Below are 20,217 nucleotides of genomic sequence, written 5' to 3'. Positions count from 1 at the left end.
TCCACTGCTCAGCGACGCAGCATATATATCAGCAGCAACAACAACAAATTTGTGTTGGCGGCGCTAACTTCGCGCGGAAGGCTGCAGCAGCTGGGGAAATTCAGCATGGCAGAAAACGTATATTTGTTCGTCCCTAACCTGATCGGTAAGTGATTTACTGAATTCTCATAGTACTGTGTTTCTTTTTTTCAAAAAGGCCCCAAAGGAACATCTCAGCAAAATTTCGAGCAAGGTATTGTAAACAAATCAAGAATAATCAGCATCGATGATGTTTCAAGTCAATCAGTCATTCTTGCAAACAAGCTAGGGGTCAATAATAAAGAATACAAAAGATCTCTTCTTGGTGTTTATTGTTTCACAGAATGTGATACAGTGAGTGCGTTTGCCGGTAAAGGCAAACTGAAAGCTTTGAAGTTACTGCAGAAGAAAAGAGAATTTGTGGATGCATTTGGATGTTGATGACAATCTAATCAATGTGTTGCAGATGTTTGTTTGCTTCCTGTAAGGTCAGAACAGTCAAAAGTCAATGAGTCAATCAGTCAAAATCACTAACTCTATCAATGATAATGTAACTTCATCTCAAAACTTGGGACATCCAGAAAGTGCCTATGGCATCTGTGTTGCCATATCAACAGATATTTACTTATTAATGTATAGAAGCACAAATACGCAGTAACAATTTGACATGAACATTAGGACAATATCAAGTAGCTAGCATACCATAATCTACTATCAAAGTTTGTATTTATCTAATATACAGGTTTATTGTTAGCCATCAGTTTTCAGAGGTACAACGCTTTGATTGTGAAATAATGTCGCCCCCAAAATCATGGAAAGCTACCACCCCCGGAGGCCTATCATACCTTTTTGTTATCAGCACTAACTAAAGGGCAAAAGAACCATGATCTCTTTTACTCCCTTGCCCGGAGCCTCAAATTCCCTTCCTTTCTATTATATCAAAGTTAGTTTATTCTATCTTGAAAAATTTTAAATTCAGGCCATGCTGGGAATAAAATGGCAGGGGTGCAATGAATCGCACTCCTTGTGGTGCCAAGGCGTGCAATGGTGTGCTATTGCACCAAAGTACTTAATAATACAGTCAGCTGTATAAGGACTAGACTACATAACTTTATTATAAGAAAACATAAGCAAGGCTAGTCCAATCAATACATTTTATCAAACAAGCTTTTATTAACATCAAACCCAACATATTAAAGAGAAAAATATTAACAAAAAGGTAGGTTAATTAATATGTAATCCTGCAGTTTATAAACCCTTCTGGTCTGCTTCTCCTGACAATCTCGTTCTCAAAATTTAAGAATTCTAACTGTGTTTTCACCATAAAGAAAACTTATCTGTTGACTAATGTTAGAACGAATTAAATGGTTAATTGCACGTTTATATTTTGTAAGAAAGGTACAGTAGCTAAATCCTCACAATTCAAAGTCTTTTAATTTTGGAACATTTTTGCCCACATTTTATTAGTAAAAGTTTCTAAAATGTTTTGTATTTGCATACAGATTAGAAAAATGCACATAAAGTATACTGTATATAGAGGAATTGTGAGTCCTGAGAAAACGGGATTTTACTTATCGCACTTGCGAGATACACTCGTAAACCACAGTGTAATCTGGGTCAAATCATTTAAAGCTTAAAGATCAATAAGCCTGTCTAAATAAACAAAGCCTTACATGTGCCATGGGGTTTTAACTACAGTGGAATCCCAATATAACGAACTCTGAAGGGAACCAGAAAATATTTTGTATATCGGGAGTTTGTTAAACCGAGAGATAACGTTTTTTGGGGGTCCTTTCGCAGTTCACGCCTAAAAAACCTGTGGTGGGCTTGTGTAGGCTATCTCCAACCTCTGTGCACATGTACAGCCATACATGTACCATTTAACTCAAAAAAACCAATCTGAATTCAAATAATACAACTGGCTGGTCATTGAAAATGAAAATCTTAATGTTCCTTTTATAACTTGGGACCAAGAGATTGGCAAAGCTGGTATCACTTCGCTCCTAGTTGGTGCCTGAATGATTTCTTCAATTACTTCACATTCTTATTTGTCTTTTTCTGCTTCTCCATCTGGGTCTCTCAATAAAATTTTGTTGTCTCTCATTGCCAATGTCTCATATGTAAAAAGGTATTCAGTAGTGTCAATGTACTCATTTGCAATAATTTCTGAAGCAATCAAACTTTCATCTCGTGGTCTGAGTCTATCAGCCAGTACTTGAAATGTATCATCAGCATGTTTTGCCGATTATAAAAATGATTTCTCCCCAAGAGAAAGTGATAAATAAACACCGAAAATAAATAAACAAAAATAACAGATGAAAAGTTTATGAAAGTTCGTTATATCAAGGGTAATTATGATGAAGGGACCTAAAAATGGTTCGTGATAATGAGAGTTCGTTATATCTGGGGTTTGTTATACCGAGAGGATTTGTAAGGAGTTTGTTACGCAGAATCCAAGGGACCAGGCATTTAGTTTGTTATACCAGGAAGTTCGTTATATCCGGGGTTCGTTATATCGTGATTCCACTGCAGTTATTACAAATGAGACAAGCGACCACAACTGCAAAGCAAGGATTATCGGCCTAAAAGGTCGAGCGATTTTCAGACCTCAACTCAAAACTTTGATAAAAAAATTATGGAAACCTTCGTTTACAGGAGTTTTTCGCCACTTTCAAAACTTCTGTTAGTTTTAGACATGGTATCATTCAGGCCTGGCCGTTTGAGGCGAGCGATAGCTCGCGCTCGCCTCCACGCTCCCCTCGCAACCTGAGGCGAGCTATGAACTGCTCTCCTAAACAGAACACGAAGGGAGAATCGCTCCCCTAAAATTTCCATTCATTTGCCCCTTTCCTATTCAGAGAACCCTGAAAACGTACAAGGGTTAATTGGTTTATTTTTGTAACAGCAATTTCTCCCGTCATTGCATTTTTTGCAATTAACTTTTTGCTTGTTGGGCGGTTTTTTATGATAGGCATAAACTTCCATCTATTCTGAAAAGGATAGTTAACGGAAAAGTACGTTTGTAGCGATTTGAACCTTCCAATCTTAATAAAACAGGAATAATTTTTGGAAGGAAAGTCGAAGAATTTGGTAGGAATTGTAGATTGGGGATATAATAAGACAGCAGGTCCCTTCCAGCAATAGAAACAAAACTATCCCTCAAAGAGAACAAGGTACTCTGTCTTGCAGATCAAAAACGACAACCAAAACATGGAATTCCACTATCCAGCGGTATTTACTGAAAAACCCAGATTGGGTGAAAAACTATAACGGCGACATGTTTCGCGTTATTGGCAAAGCCTGATCATCGCTCCATCTAGCAGTGTGTGAACATATCTGCTATATAAACATGACCGACTGCTTTTGTGTAGACATAACCTCAACAGCCATGTGCTTGCGTTTCCTGATTGGCCTATTTCGATCCAAAACTGGGTATATTTTAGCGTAGAGTTTTCCATCTATGTTCTGACGTTTTATTCTCTGAAGAGTGCTAGACGTATAACTTCAGCTTGGTTTAAATTTTTTTTTCAAAGCCATTTTAAAATTCTGTGCAATAAAAAGATTGTTTTGCAAGAGAATTGTTGTTTTTGCGTTGTGCCAGCTTTACATAAAACTGAAAGAGTCTGTTCTTATGAATACTTCAAGTAAAGGGGGTGCCTAAGTCACGGTTAAAGCAAATACAAATTGAAAGAAGTAAAACAGCACACTCCTGACTGAGGCAATTACATTGAGGCAACCGACAGATACTAAAGGGGCTTATTAAGTCATCTGTCGATTGTCTTTAAAGTACATTCTATGTGTTACTGATTTAGCTCGCCTCAGCAAATGAGGGGAGCAATTCACAGCTCACCTATGAAAATACAAACAGCCAGGCCTGTATCATTGTGTGCCTTGAAAGTCCGGCTACTAGAATCTGAAGAAATCGAGAAGTGGATGTTTTCATCCAGAAAACGTTTACCATAACTTTAAGCAAATTAGAATATTCGCCAAATTTTTCGTCAAGTAGAAATCAAATAGAAACGATTGCGTGATTATCACCTTTCGTTCATAGTTGAATTATGATAAAAAAATTACATTGGGCCATATTGGTCACTTTAGAATAAAGTGTTCAGATTATTTAAGGCGTGCGATAAACTGCACTTCTGAGCAACGGAAGGCGTGTGCCAAGGCGTGGGCGTGCGATCGCACGCCATTCCCAGCGTTGGAAGAAACTTGTTCATGCTGGATATAGTTTTTGGTCTAAGAGTGAGTTTATAAGCTGGCTATCACAAGGCTTACAGTGGTATTTATAACTAAACTTATAACCCAAGTTCACAACTGCAGAAACCTATTTAGGATTACAGAGTCCTTCAAATCTCTTTCACTCAAGAAGCAATTTAAGTATCTTTTTCTTTTGATACAGGGTATGCAAGAATTATACTTGCATTTGCCTCATTTTATTACATGCCAACATCACCTTACGTTGGTGGATTCCTCTATTTGATGAGTGGTTTCTTGGATGCACTTGATGGACATGCAGCTAGGGCTCTGAACCAAGGTATGAAGCTCAACTCAAACTCAAAATTTTCATTCACAGCAATAATTAACCATTACATGTATATCTAATAGATGAACTGCAAATAACAATAATTTTTTTACAAAGAATGAAAACTACATACAGTAGGTAGTTCAAAGTTTAATGTGTTTGCTGTCGGACATATGAAAAGAACTCAGAAGGAGCTATCTAGGTCATATGCTGATTTGATGTGTATAGGTGACAAAATAAAGGCTTAGAAAACTTTAATAGTGATCTAAAGAAGATAAAATAATTTGAATGAAAATTAAAAACAAAATAATATAAAGATATCATTGGGTTAGTATAATAAGAGATGTAAATCATTTATACTAAAAACACAATGGTGAGAAGCATGGTGATAATATAGGCTTTATAATCAGGTTCAAATGAGTATGTCAATTAATTTTAAATGATAGTTTTTCAGGTTTTTGATGAAAGATGAATTATTTGATAACTTTTTAATTGGCAATGGCAGAGAATTACAAATTTTAACTCCTTCATATACAATTGACTTGGTGAACTTTGTACTGATAATTGTACTGATATGAAATGGTGAACTTTGTACTGATTACTGACATATCAATTTAACCTGCCCCTAAGCTGGTCAAAAAAGACCAGCTTCAGTTCAGAAATGTCTGCCAGATATGCCATGACAAATAAAGTTTGCATCTTTATTTGACATAGTTTGCAGTATTTCTTAGACCAGGGCTCCACAGATTTTTAAACTGCTTCTACCTTGATTTCATGCCAGTACCTTTTCAAAAGTTTTGCTTATTTAGCCAGGGTTGATCACATTAATGTACGATATGTACACTTTATATAACAATGGATTCAAATACAGTCAATCAAGGTGGCTATGTGCACAAAGAACCATTGTAATGCCCTTAAATGAATATCATACTACAAATAACTGAGTGAGTTATTGATATGTAGTGTGGTTTCACTGAGCACTATAAAATTTCTTTGTTTCTGTTAAAGCTTGAATTTTGTACTATTAGTATTTTATTTTTTAGCTTCCAAGTATGGTGCTGTTTTGGACATGCTGACTGACAGGTTTGTAGATAGTTTGTGTAAATATGTTGTAGGTATCTCATTATTAAATATCATGATAAATGCCAACTCAAAACAGTCACCTTAAATTGTAGTTAATCACCTTATATTCTTCTTATAGATGTGCAACTTTGTGCCTTCTTATGACATTGAGCTTATTCTACCCACCATGGACAATAGTTTTTCAGTTTCTGGTTTCTTTGGACATCACAAGTCACTGGGCACAGATGTATAGGTTGGAAATTCATTTAGAAGTTTTCAGTTTCAACTTGCTGATTTCAAAGTCATTTTGTTTGTTATGTTAAAAAAATATTTTCATTAACAGTCAGCATTGGTTAAAATATTTATTTTTTTTAAAAACGTAAAAGTTTTTGGAATTTTCTTCCATTGTAAATAAATGTAAAGTCATCTGTCTCAAAATCTTACCTTAAAAACCTGCTTTTAGAGAGTTCATCTCATGTAGAGAGTGGAGTGCACCCAGGCATGTAGCTAGAAAGGGGTGCAGGGGGTGCAATACCCCCCATAGTTTTTCATGAGTTTGTCCATAAATCTTTGGTTGATCTACATAATCCTTAGTTTGGCAGTAAAATATTTTATTAATAGGTAAAATAGCACCTAAATTATTCTTCACAATGTCTTGATCAGGAAATTGGTATATTTAGATAAACTTTGCTGGATTAGATAAAAACAGAATTCATTTGTTTTTGTGACCTTCATAGTATTGGTGCATCCTGTTGATGGCAAGCATGAGCTGTTGGACTTAAGAATTCCAAACACAATATTAAGAGGAACACTTTACCAATTGTGTTATTTTCATCACAAGATTCAGAGGGTCAGCAAACGACTCGGACTTTCTTACACTAAATGCTACTGATTGTACTAACTTAAATTTTAGCTCCATGATGAAAGGCAAACTAAGCCATAAGTCAGTAGAAGAAACAGCCAATCCTTTTTTGAAACTGTACTATACATCAAGGGTAAGGAGTTGTTATCAAAATTCGAAACTCAATGTTTGGTAGAAATATAGTTACTTGGTTTTCAGACTTATGAAGAAAAGTTTGTTTTAGTGTGTAGAATTTTATTGTTCTAAGTGACAGCTCCAAGTCATATTCTTAATATAATCATCAGGCATTTGCCTTTTCTACACTCCAAGGCATGTACAGTTTTGTCTGTTTGGTGTCAATTTTTATATATGACAGACCAGAAAAATATTCTTTATTAAGTAGTTACCAATATATAGATAATATCCAAGCTGTCATTTGATATCTATAGACTTATAAACTTTTCATCTTCAAGCCACATATTTGAGTACTTCTTATACCTTTTTGAATTTTTTAATCTTTTCATGTACCAATTTTTTTATTGTCAATCCTTTGCTGTTTAGGTTGTATTGTTTATAATGTGTGCTGGAAACGAATTATTCTTTGCAATGCTGTACATGATACACTTTGAGCCTGGTCCCACAAGTAAGTACAAGTCTAATTCTCTTTGTTAGTTTGAATGACACTATTGAGTTGTTGCTTGTTTATGCACTGTTGTTAAACCCATTGCCATCTGTACCTAATAAATGATCCATGACCTTGTCCTTTCTTAAATGTTATTTTGTATGTCACAGTAATATTTTATGACCAATCAAACAACTGCAAGTAATAAAGGGAATGTGAAAAATTCTCAACTTTTGTGATCCATTCCTTACCAATATCATTATCATCCTGTTTTGAATAAAGCTGTCATGGTAATAACTTATCAGGTCAACCCTAAAATCATGGTCAAGGGTACTCTCAAACAGTCCCACGGTATTTTCCAGAACCCATATTTCAGTAGTCACTTTTATCATATTCATTATTGTCATATTCTTAAAATTTAGAATATCAGTTAATCTGACATAAAGCTAGTAGGGAAGGGTGATAAAGCACCAAAAGGTCTATGTAACCACTTCAAATGATTTCAGATAATCAAAGCCAGATATTATTACGATTTTGCACCCTCGCTCCCTCAATTCAATGCTGATAGCCAATTCCATTTTGTTCTCTTTCATAACTAGATGATTTTTCTGTTCAATGCAAATCTTTAGGTCTTTATTCTTTACTATTTTTTATACCAGTATTATCTGTTGCTATTTGGCTATCATTTTAAGTTTTTATCTTTATATCAAAGTTATATTCTGCAGTTGCCTAAGCAATGATGTTTTATTTCTCTTTATAAACTGTTTTCCATGACCCGTGTTTTATTTTTGTGAGCAGCATTTGCAGTTCCTTCCAGCCAACATTCAGCCCTGTTTCCATACTAGTTTTCCGGTTTTTCAATTTATTTTGTCAATTTGTTTCCCCCCCCCTCCCCCCTAAGGCAGATAGCACTGAATGAATCGATATAAAATTAAAGAATAGATGGATAAGCAGATAAGTAAATACTGTAAGTCCTTGAGTTGGCCCCCCTCGAATAAGCCCCCCCCTCGAATAAGCCCCCACCCTAGAACTACAAATTTTCAAAAAGCCCCCGAATAAGCCCCCCTCTGCCATTGTAAATCTTTGAATTGGTCCCCCCTTGATTTGTTGATTTTTGCCATCTGTGGTTGTCTTTGGCGTTTTATTAAATTATCTCAAAAGTTCATTCTTTTCGTAATAATTTATTAAATGTTCGTAAAGAAATTCTTACTTAAATATGCGAGGTCTTTTAATAATGTCCTCTTCATTATGTACAGCGAATTCCAAAAAATTTAGTTTTTCTAGCATTTTTATCACCAACCTTTGTGAATGTTTCAGGTAATTTTATAAGCCCCCTTGTATAAGCCCCCCCCCTTAAATAACCCCCTATCCAAAAATATCAGAAAAAATAAGGGGACTAATTTGAAGATATACGCTAAATAATTAACTAAACAAATTAACAACTAAATGAATACATTAATATATATTTATCTAATGAACAGTTATTGAACCCCAATCCAGAGATGCTCCATGGTGCTTTTTAGATTCTATTCCCAAAATTCAATAGTTGAAAAAAGGCTTTTAATGCATCATAACTATCCATAGTATAAGCCTTGCATGGTATGAATTCTTCTTTGTACAAACACATTTTTACATGAAACAATCTTTCTTTCTAGTCAATATATTTAGCACCAGGCTGGGCTTGTGGCAGCTACTAGCTGGTATCTGTTTTCCCATATCCTTCATAAAGAACTTGATCAATATAGTTCAGATGATTGGAGCCTTCCAGGCCATTGCCAACAGTGATGTATTGGAGCGACAGAAAGAAAAGTGATGTATGAAATATTTATGGTTTATCTGGATCAGTTTTCAGCTATTGGAAAATACCTGCATTTATTGGTAATTTTATTTATAACCGAGTGAAATATTATTATTGGTCATAATGAGGAACAAAATCTGTTCACTCTAGTTTAAATAATGCAGAACGATTAGACAGATCCTTCAATTTTACATTCGAATCATTGACAACAAAGATTGTTTTACGCTCCCTTCTTTTCTGTGGCAATCAGGGGTGTAGCTACCGGTGAGAAAGGGGTGATGTGACACCTCAAATCCTTCGTGTGTGGATCATCACATCTTAAGATGGTCCACAAAATCCTTAGTTATTCGGTACAATCGTCGGGTAAAACAGCATCTAAAATTTTGTCCTCGTCGGTAAATTCCCAAATCTATTGATGACCCTCAACCCCCTAATCTGGAAGGTCAAACTGCGTCACGGGTTGTAATAGATTTAAGAAATGGCACATTATCTTTGAGAATGCTCTGCCAGCAGCAAGAATCAAACGCATAATCAAGTTTCCTTTTCTAAAAAGACATTTTTGTCGATAACTATAGTAACAAATTTTACTAGTATCTTCGAGCTGTATTTATTTTTTAAAACGTACAATATCGTACCTATTTGACATTTTTATGCGCTCCTTCTTCAAATTTCAGTTATTGGAACAAAAGCGTTACTTATTGAATAATAATATTTGCAGTACGCTTTGTCAACAATGCTTAATTGCTTTGTATGTTATGCTTTGATGTTTTGATTTGATGTTTTGATTTGAAGTGAAGGTAGAACTTTTCAAGCAGTAATTTCTTGTTTGGCTTTATTTCATTTCCTGGTGAATTTAGAAGCATAATCAAGCGTCAAAGAGTACATTCACCCGGTAATTAAATAAGCTTTTTGGCTTATTTCTAACTTTTTTGAAATACTGGTGTGGAAATACTGCCCCACTTTCCTATGATTGATTTTTGATTTTATCCAAAATCGACGAGAAAATGGTGGCTGGCTGTTGGATTTGGCAAGATAGTCGGCTTTCTTGAAAACTTGATGAATTTTAAAAGGTCAATTTTTCGCAAAAAGGTAAGGTTATATCATTGGAAAAATTTCCAAAATTTGCCAAAAAATGTTTTACCAAAAGAAGGGCGTAAATGATTGCCTGTGATCAGGAACTACTAGAAATCAATTCAGTTTGGCAAATGAAGTTGCTTTTTCATGCAATTTTGATGATTTTTTTCCAGTCAATTTTTCGCAAAAAGGTAAGGTTATATCATTGGAAAAATTTCCAAAATTTGCCAAAAAATGTTTCACCAAAAGAAGGGCGTAAATGATTGCCTGTGATCAGGAACTACTAGAAATAAATTCAGTTTGGCAAATGAAGTTGCTTTTTCATGCAATTTTGATGATTTTTTTCCAGTCAATTTTTCGAAAAAAGGTAAGGCTATAGGCTTGGAAAAATTTCCAAAATTTGTCAAAAAATGTTTCACCAAAAGAAAGGCGTAAATGATTGCCTGTGATCAGAAACTACTAGAAATCAATTCAGTTATGGAAATGAAGTTGCTTTTTCATGCAATTTTGATGATTTTTTTTCAGTCAATTTTGCACAAAAAAGTAAGGCTATAGGCTTGGAAAAATTTCCAAAATTTGCCAAAAAATGTTTCACCAAAAGAAGGGCGTAAATGATTGCCTGTGATCAGAAACTACTAGAAATCAATTCAGTTTGGCAAATGAAGTTGCTTTTTCATGCAATTTTGATGATTTTTTCCAGTCAATTTTTCGCAAAAAAGTAAGGCTATAGGCTTGGAAAAATTTCCAAAATTTGCCAAAAAATGTTTCACCAAAAGAAGGGTGTAAATGATTGCCTGTGATCAGGAACTACTAGAAATCAATTCAGTTTGGCAAATGAATTTGCTTTTTCATGCAATTTAGATGATTTTTTTCAAGTCAATTTTTCGCAAAAAAGTAAGGCTATAGGCTTGGAAAAATTTCCAAAATTTGTCAAAAAATGTTTCACCAAAAGAAGGGCGTAAATGATTGCCTGTGATCAGGAACTACTAGAAATAAATTCAGTTTGGCAAATGAAGTTGCTTTTTCATGCAATTTTGATGATTTTTTTCCAGTCAATTTTTCGGAAAAAAGTAAGGCTATAGGCTTGGAAAAATTTCCAAAATTTGTCAAAAAATGTTTCACCAAAAGAAGGGCGTAAATGATTGCCTGTGATCAGGAACTACTAGAAATCAATTCAGTTTGGCAAATGAAGTTGCTTTTTCATGCAATTTTGATGATTTTTTTCAAGCCAATTTTCCCAAAAAGTAAGGCTATAGGCTTGGAAAAATTTCCAAAATTTGTCAAAAAATGTTTTACCAAAAGAAGGGCGTAAATGATTGCCTGTGATGAGGAACTACTAGAAATCAATTCAGTTTGGCAAATGAAGTTGCTTTTTCATGCAATTTTGATGATTTTTTGCAAGTCAATTTTTCGCAAAAAAAAGTAAGGTTATAGTATTGGAAAATTTGCCAAAAAATGTTTTACCAAAAGAAGGGCGTAAATGATTGCCTGTGATCAAAAACTACTAGAAATCAATTCAGTTTGGCAAATGAAGTTGCTTTTTTGAAAAACTGATGATTTTCTAAGGGGAAATTTTTCACGAAAATCGTAAGCTTGGAGTTACTGCCAGAATTGGACTTAAACCTTTTCTTTTCCAGAAAGGATAGAAATGATCGAATATGATCAGAAACAGCAGCAAAACAGTTACATGAGAACATGCTAAAATGATAATGACCATTTGTTCTTAGAGGATAACAACGATGGAAAACAGAGGATGTAATAACCTAGATTTCAATCGAGAAAAGTCTAATCTTTTTAGTAGCCACTTTGAAATGCAAAACTCTAGTTCAACATGGATAAATTTCAAAATTAACATTCTGCATAAACTTTGGCATTTTTAGATAAAATCTTGGTTGGCATTTTTGGCACCTTTGCTTAATATCCTTACCATCAAGCATATGCAATGACCTGCAAATAATGATGCGTTCGGAAAAAAATGCAATCTTTATGAACACCTTTTCCTATTCTTTGAGTATAAATCAAGCTCCCAAACCTAAGGAAATTTGGCAATTTTCGGCAAAGAATTATCCACATCTAATCAAAGATAATGAATACGACACTAAAGTAGCGTTTCTTCGATTGTATGTTACGCAAAATTATGTGTAGTTTAACTTTTAGTCAACGCCATGGTGTAGTCATACATTATTCTTCCTGATGGTTTGGTACTTATAGAAGAGTTAGGTAGTTTTTAAGTAGTGAAATTTCGTGACATGTGTTGTAAATTTTTAGAGGTATAAAAAACGATACAAAAGATTCCCTTAACACTTGAAAACCTTCTTAAAGGCTGTAGAACAAATTCTGATGTAAAAAACCATAGTCTATGAAAAAACCAACGAACTAAAACCATTCTAGCAATTTTTGGACCGAAATGAAAGTTAAGGCATAGCCCTTTGGAAACAAGAAATTATTTTTAACGACTTTTTCCTTGCTTATGACTAAAGATAAGTTAAAGTAATACTTAATAGTTTATGAGCTTTTTGACGTTTGAAAACTTCTAAAAATGCTTGAGAACAAATGCTGATGTAATTTCAGTGAATGCATTCACAGATTCAGTAACTTCTGGAAAAATTTAATGGAAATACCCTTACTTTTTTTCGCTTACGACTAGAAATTTTGCGAAGCCGAAGCTCATAATAACCTAAACACTGGCAATGGAATGGACTTAACTTACTCTGAGTAGATTAATAATGATTCTTTTTTCAAGCCCCCGTTGATAATCGAAATTGATAATCTAGAAATTAGAAGTTAGAAACGCCAATTTTGCATTTTCCATGACCCCCGTGTATTTGAACTACCCCCGTCTATAAAAGCAACCCCTGTTTATTTTAACTAACCCTGTGTATATAAACTTCCCTCGTTCTTCCATATCTCAGGGACCTCAGGGTTGGCACGACTTGATATAAAAATCTCTGCTCAAACAAGACAGGAGAGTATTTCCAAGCTTGAAAGTTTTGCTTGAAAGTGCTACCATTTTAAAACAGGGTAACTTCAAGCAAAAGAAACAAAAAAAATTGCGCCATGAATTATTCTGTCTACCCATACTGGTCTTGCTAACTAATCATGTAATAAGCCTTACTAAGGCCTGCTAAAAAGTAACAGTGTTCTTAATTTGTGTGACATCATCTTATAGATTATATACTACGTTCAACAAATGCAACCAAACATGATACAAAAGTCTATCTTCTTGTCCCTTTTGCTAGATTGATACAAAGGATGGATTGCAAACTTTGACGTCTATTCTGCAGGTCGTTTTTCCGCATATTTTTTTGTGAATTCTTCTGCATTCTTTTCATACTGTCTTCGATTTCTAGTGTACTCCTCCGCAAGATCAGCACGCAGTGGATGCTCAGGTTCAGGGTCATGTACCAATGCAACCAGTGCCTGAATCACTGTTCAAATGTTGGGTAAAAAATTAAATCTATAACCGAAATATTGATTTCCAACTGGATCTCCCCAACAATACATTACATGAAAAATAACATTAGAATAGAATTTGAGCATTGCAAAAACATCCAATAAGCTTTTGTCAATTGACCAACAAGCAGAATTTTGTAACATCTTTGTTGTTTTCAATTGTTTCAATGCTTGCATATGACGATTGGTAGCTTTTTGACTGGTAATATGTGCCAGGTACTTTTCAATGACTGGTGACTAATGACATGAATTTAAGCCTTAGTAGACGGTTTCAATACCCCCAAAGTTGCACCCGTTTTGCAGACACACAGGATTAATAACAACAATAACAACAACAACAAAGAAAAATTATATTGTTTCTTGAAACAAACCTTGCTCAGTTTTAGTAGCAGGCTTCCAGTTTTCTGGGCTAATTATTGGTAAACAAACTTGACCTTTCTCATCAATATTTGGATGATAAATTTTAGTTTTGAAGGTTACCTATGAAATGTAAACATAACATTACACAGGATGCAATTTTGTCAATATTCATAAGAGTAAATACTTAATAAAAGTATGCAATTGCTTGTGACTGGATATCTAAAAAAGCAAAGTTAAAAAGTGTTGTATCTATTAGGGTCCTTACTGTAATCTTTGTAAGTAGCATCCACACTCCATTTAATAAGATATAAAATTCAAAAAGTAATCAAATCATATCTTTTTTCTTTTACCGACTTGACTGCAAGCAAATATTGGTAACAGTGTAAGCTAAGAACAGGCTCTTGTGTAAAGATATCGAACTTTATTGATCTACAGAAGTTATGTGGTTTAGATTGGCACAAAATTTAGCAATTTTATGAATAACTTGACTTACCTTTGGTGGCTTAAAAGGATATTCTGCTGGAAAATTGATTTCTATTTTAAAAGCGCCTTTATTATATGGAACCTTGTCCTAAAACAAATTGAGTTGCTCAGTAAGCTTGAAACAAAAATAGGTCTCCTTGGTGGCAGAAATCAGGATTTAAGTCCCATGATAAAGCCAGCAAATGAATAATACAACCACCAGGCAATCAAATAAAACTGGAAAACAATATGCTTCCAATGATTCAATTTAACACAAGTTTTTTTCAAATTGAGTATCCAAATTATTACTACCTATACTAAACTTTGAAATAATGCAAAAATCTTTGAGAGGATATTAACATGATAGGATAAGGTTTTTGAAACAAAATAAAAAACAGGATTCCTTGCTGCATGACAACATTAACATAAAATAAGAACAGAAGCTATACAATAGTATACTACTAAGGCTAATGAAGTTTGCCAATGTGCAACCATTAAATACAACTTCTTAACCATTACTATTTCGTCATGTGAGTAAAATATGAAGAGCAGATGATACAGAAATAATTTTTTCAATGAAAAAGTCAAAATGACAATTAACTTACAGGAACAATTAACCCTTGCCAATATAGAATATTTGACTCATCAACTTGAATCTGCCGGAAGACTTTTAAACCAGAATTTCTTATATCATTCAGTTCCTGTTGGAAAAGCAAAGATATTTTGTGAAAATCCATTTGTAACACATGTTAGTTTAAGGTAGTCTCTGATTGGCTAATATGAACAATTGGTCTTCCTGTCTTAACAGATTACCCTGCTGTCTCTGATTCGTTTAAATCATTGGTTGAAAAAAGTTGAGCACAATAGGGGACAGATTGCCTCTAAGATGGGGTCTTTTTCAAATAGTTTAGTGAAAGCTGTTACTGAAATAAAAAACTATCAAAAACAGAAGACCAACTTTTAAACCAAATGGCTATGAGCTGAAAATACAGAATAAAGCTCCTTTCCTCAGAAGTGCTTTGTTTCAATTTCATATCTAAAGTTATCTGCTAATTTGGCAGTAAGCTAAGTTACCCAAAAAAAAACTGTAAAATATTTTGATCACCAAATGTTAAATTATACCACTCACCTAAACTGTGAGGCACATAAATGTTCATATTTCTCAAAAATTCATTGTTGCATAAAAATTCCGAGAAACACAATATCTTTACAAAAAAATGAGACAGCAAGAAAGAAGGAAGGATTTCTGAAATATTAAATGTGCTAGGCATATAATTGTCCACCTGCATATCATCATCATTATGTTTTATTTTTTGCCCCATTTAGTTAATGTTATTTTGCAAATGTTTACAAGCAAATTTTTAAGAAAAAAATCAACAAACGCTTGAAAATATATACAAAGAAATTCACATAATTAAAGTTTATTCAGCAAAAGGCTTATTATTTAGCAACATTTAGCTAAGGCAAAATGGATAACTGTCCATTTAATTAAATAGACAATCAAAAGGAAAAAATCCAGAAAATTTACCATAAAGAAGCCAAATTGTAATTGTAATGCTGGTAAAGTATTGCTGGCTATAAACAACTCATAATGAGAGAAATCATTAATCAATGATTTTTAATATAATTCTTGACAAAGAACCCAGAAATTTTCTCTTTTTTGTAATCCCCATTGTTTTCAAATGTATTGCTCAGTCATATCCGAAATGACTGCCCAAAAAATGAACCTCACTGAAAATGCCATTGTGAAATCGCAATTACAGGTCTTTACCCTTGCAATGAAATTGCAATTACCCTTGAAAGTCTCAGGGCAAAAGCAGGGTCTGGGGGCACAGATCAAGAAACTTTTTCGCTTCCAAACCCTCTGGTTCTTCAGAAACACCTATTTTGAGTAAATACCTGTTACCGAGACCCTTATTGCAAGATGCTGTCATCATCAGGCAAATTATTACATGAAAATCACCCTGTTTGGGAGGTGATTTGAGAATTGATCTGGAGTCATTCCCTACCAGAGCATTGTAGCAAAATCCCACCAACTTGACATGCTCTGCTTTAAAACCTAGCATTTTCATATTGTTTTCTTTTTGAAGCAATATGGTCATTAGTGAACAATGGAGATTCTTGAGATTTGGGCTGGCTATTAGATAATACCTAATGAAAATCACTCTAACATTTTTGTATTTAGATTCAGGAGGAACTACAAAGGAGGAACAGGCTTTAACATTACTATCTGTCTCTCAGGTTTCAGGCTTGTTTTTCACCATTTTATGCATTTTATGCATGCAGCTATACAAGCAAGCAGAGCATTGTAGTTTAACCGAAACCCCAGAAAACACTCTCTGGAGAAAAGTTACTCTGCTCTGCTCCACTCTGTTAACAATCCAGTATAGTTTTACTCTTACTCAAGGGAGATTATACTTCTTCCATACATTTTCAAACAATTTACTGTGTGTCATAGTGGCAATAGAGCTAACTATTGTCTCGTGCAGGCAAGAAATGTGGGGACCTGCTGCTATTTAGTCATTTTATATGCCTTATTAGGAACAAGGACTTTCACTAGGGTTTTGACCACATAAATGAGTTTAGTTCAGCTTTTATTTTTTAAGATTTTAAACATTTTGATGTTTATGATGTATTCAAATCAATTGACAGATTAATAGACATATTATCAGGTATTTAATTGCAAAGAGAAGTCACTGAATTGGCCATTGACCATGTATTATTTATCAAACATGGAATCCTACTAGGGAAATTTGAATTTTGTCAAGTCATCTTAGAAAAGTCAGAAAATATAAACCTCAGAGAAGCAGGCCAGTTAGTTTTTAGAAGTAGATTGTCCTCTTTTAAGAGTAAATGTATTAAGAGATTAAAAGCTAAATTACAAAGTAAACTCAGAAACGTTTAAAATCTTCTGATAAATTCAAATTCTAACTCATAACCAGGAAATTGAAAAGAGTGGATATTTTGGCTATGGGAAAGTTCTACCAAAGACGCCAACGGCAACATTGGTACAACAAACAGCAGTGTAAAACATTACAGTCTCAGATTGGAATTTTTGCCTAGGGCGGGGATTCATCCCCCACACACATCAAGTGTGAGCCAAAATTGCAGCCAAACTGCACAGAGTTTTTCCATGCACATGACATGTAAAAATTATCTTGTATGTACTTAATAATTGACGCTTTTAATGTAATTGTAATTTGAAGACCCTCAGAGTTGCAGATCGTCTAAATCGTCATTACTTTTTGCTTGTGTACATATGAGGCTGGTTTTTGTGCACACATGCCAAATAATAGCAAACATGTAAAGGATATTTTATCATTTCTGGGAGCAAAATACACATGGAACAGGATGATTTAATTTATTACCATGCAAAAAGTTTTCAAAGTTTAAGCAGATTTTGGTTTATGGAAAGAATTATCATCTGGTTGGGTCCCTCTCATCTTATTTTTAGGAAATATGAAAAATGTTTATCTTTGCTATGAAAAATGTTTATCTATCTTTGCTATAGTTCAATTATATCACCACTAATGATGTCACTAATGTTTTTCTCTGTAATGTATACCCAAAAGTGACACTGTGTTTTTATGGTAATTAGTCTTAGCTGCACAAAAATTTTATCTGTATTATTTGCAAATGCACAATTTTTATGGACATGCAACAGATCCCCCGCGCATCTTTCAAAGATTGCAATCTGGTTACAGTCCACTTCTCGGAATTTAGGCTGACTTTGATTACATCTGAAAGTTGGCCGTTATCGAAAACGGCAGTGCATGCTCTGTCCTTTGTTATTTTCAAATATGCTTATCATCACCTTACTACTTTGAGACCTCGACCCAACAGACAGCACCTGTAACCCAAGTAAATGCAAGCTGTCGCCCTCACTTGGAGCAGCGAACTCAGGCATAGATGATGCCGTAAACTGCCAAAGAACTTCAGATACGATATATATACGTTTTGCCATTAGATGGGAAAAGGCATGTCTCAAAAACACTGCAGTGATATATTTGCTCATATTTTCAGGCGTGAACTGCAGCAGAATAGACTCGAGAACGCCCTAAAATAGAAGTCTAGGGTGAAATTCACTCACCTTGGTTAACCTCCTTGTAGCAGCCATCTTGAGCACAGAAGGAAGGAGGAGACTGGGCTGAGTTTCGCTTTTCATCCGTATAAGATGACGTCAAAACAAGGCAAGTCAGATCTGCACCTGCCGTTGCATCTTGGGTTAACATAGAACATTCATAAATTCGAACAAAGTAAAAACTAAAAATGACATCAGAAAAGTACTTTTGAACAAACTCTCTAGGGGGCGATTGCCCCTCCAGCTCCAGTGATTTTCCTTCCATTGTTTCAAACAATAGGCTATTATCCTCCCATTTTTAGAAACAAGTGTCTGTTTAGGAGTGGAGAGGGAACAAATATTTTATGGCATCATGTTCACGTTCATTTTATAGACATTTCCCACGTTAGGAGCCATTGGCAGTTGACTTGACCAAGTCTTACTTGTGCAACATGAAAAATGCTTATCAATGTCAAATCAGGGCAAAATTTTGAAGGTAACGGGAGCAGCGAACAGCTTGTCTTCCCTTCTTTTTTAACGAAACTGAACCTCTAAGCCCGGATCCTCTCTTCCCTTCAATCCAAGGCAAATCCACAGTGACAGCAAAAATCAAAATTTTTGCACAATATCAGAGAACCGGAACGCAGAAAACTGGAGGAAACTTTCCACATTTCTAGTATGTATTTGGGCATTTGCCCCCCTACTTACACTAAGTCCTCACGAATTGCTTATCTTTTGATTTGCCACCATTGAATCGCTTTGAATTAAAACGTTTCTTCAGGAGATCTGCAGGATCCTAATTGGTGGTTCAGAAAAAGGATATTTACACGAGACCGCCATCCTTATCTGTTTTAGGTCACTATTCCAAGTAGACACGTTTGGTCAGTCCTTAAAAAGGCCTTTTGTAAAAATTATCAAAATCAACTGCAAGCTTTACAAAAAGGACGCTTTATTCGGGCAAATGTTTAAGAATCACCATAAACTAGCGTCTTAACCTTTATATCACTTGTAAGACAACAATAAACTGTGAAAGAGTAAAAATTAGTCGAAGTTCGTTGGGATCCGGTACCGTGTAAACATGATGTAAATTGGCATGTCCGACACCAGAGGGGAAAGGGTCGAAAGCCAGCACCAACCTTTGGCTTTGGGGTAAATCTTCAGATAGATTTAGTTTGTGAATGAGCAAGACAATAGTGAGTGAATATTTTATTATTTGGTTTAGACATACCACACATTCTTATCCTTATAGACGATAGTATTGTAACGATACATACGATTCTTGTCTTTGAGCGACAAGTTCCTAGCTTTACATTTTTTTGCCAATGAAGATAAAGGAAGAAGTCGTTTTTTGAATAAAGTAAACCGAGAAGATTGTAAAAGATTGTTGTAAGGACGTATGAGCTCATAGCAGTTAAATCACATTTCTAGAGAACAAACAACAGATGGAAGGCGAAGAAGTATACTTCCCTAACAAATAGTTTTCTGGCTCAGTCACAAGCAAAAAAGATCATCTGTTAGAAATATGGCAAGAATCACGTATTAATATTCTTAAACCAAAATTTAAAAGACATCTTGCTGTATTCTAATATGTTTACACAAATGTACTCAAAAATTTCTTCCCCTGTGAACATTTTTCTAATTTTAAAGATAATTTCAAAGATACATGTTTTTATTTGCTATTTTATTTATTTTTTATACACAATTTGGTTGAAGATTTTGGCTTGCCAGGACAGCAAAATTTGGCAGCTTGTACTACCTTAGAAGAAGAACACAAGGAAAGCATCTGATAGAAGAAATGAACTGATAGAAGAGATGGTGCCTTCTCAAACAATACATGCCACTTTGAGACGAATCTTTACTTACATCCACACCACATATTTTCTTATGAACAAAATCAGGAAATTCCAGCTTCGTGAGATATTTCCAAATAGATGTATATCGC

General features: G+C 34.5%; 2 protein-coding genes across 2 annotated transcripts; one reads left to right on the top strand and one right to left on the bottom strand.

The window, feature by feature from the left end:
* The first annotated feature begins 18 nt into the window (after positions 1-18).
* Positions 19-9,504, top strand: LOC135683692 (CDP-diacylglycerol--inositol 3-phosphatidyltransferase). The gene is made up of 7 exons (XM_065199023.2): positions 19-145; positions 4,421-4,555; positions 5,587-5,626; positions 5,745-5,858; positions 6,519-6,600; positions 7,008-7,089; positions 8,724-9,504. Exons 1-7 carry the CDS (start codon positions 106-108, stop codon positions 8,879-8,881), a joined length of 651 nt encoding a protein of 216 aa, XP_065055095.2. The 5' UTR covers positions 19-105; the 3' UTR covers positions 8,882-9,504.
* Positions 9,505-12,990: 3,486 nt separating this feature from the next.
* LOC135683406 (ubiquitin-conjugating enzyme E2 L3) lies at positions 12,991-18,415 on the bottom strand. Its single transcript, XM_065198648.2, has 5 exons — positions 18,306-18,415; positions 14,821-14,916; positions 14,247-14,324; positions 13,765-13,873; positions 12,991-13,368 (listed from the first exon to the last, which is right to left on the bottom strand). The coding sequence occupies exons 1-5, from the start codon at positions 18,378-18,380 to the stop codon at positions 13,214-13,216; spliced, it is 513 nt and encodes a 170-aa protein (XP_065054720.1). The 5' UTR covers positions 18,381-18,415; the 3' UTR covers positions 12,991-13,213.
* Positions 18,416-20,217: the final 1,802 nt, after the last annotated feature.

The sequence above is a fragment of the Rhopilema esculentum genome, chromosome 7 (assembly GCF_057945365.1).
Source record: "Rhopilema esculentum isolate cy_ngs chromosome 7, ASM5794536v1, whole genome shotgun sequence".
In the NCBI taxonomy this organism is placed as follows: Eukaryota; Metazoa; Cnidaria; class Scyphozoa; order Rhizostomeae; family Rhizostomatidae; genus Rhopilema; species Rhopilema esculentum.
Note: the sequence above shows the minus strand (reverse complement) of the source record. Positions and strands in the feature narration are given on the sequence as shown.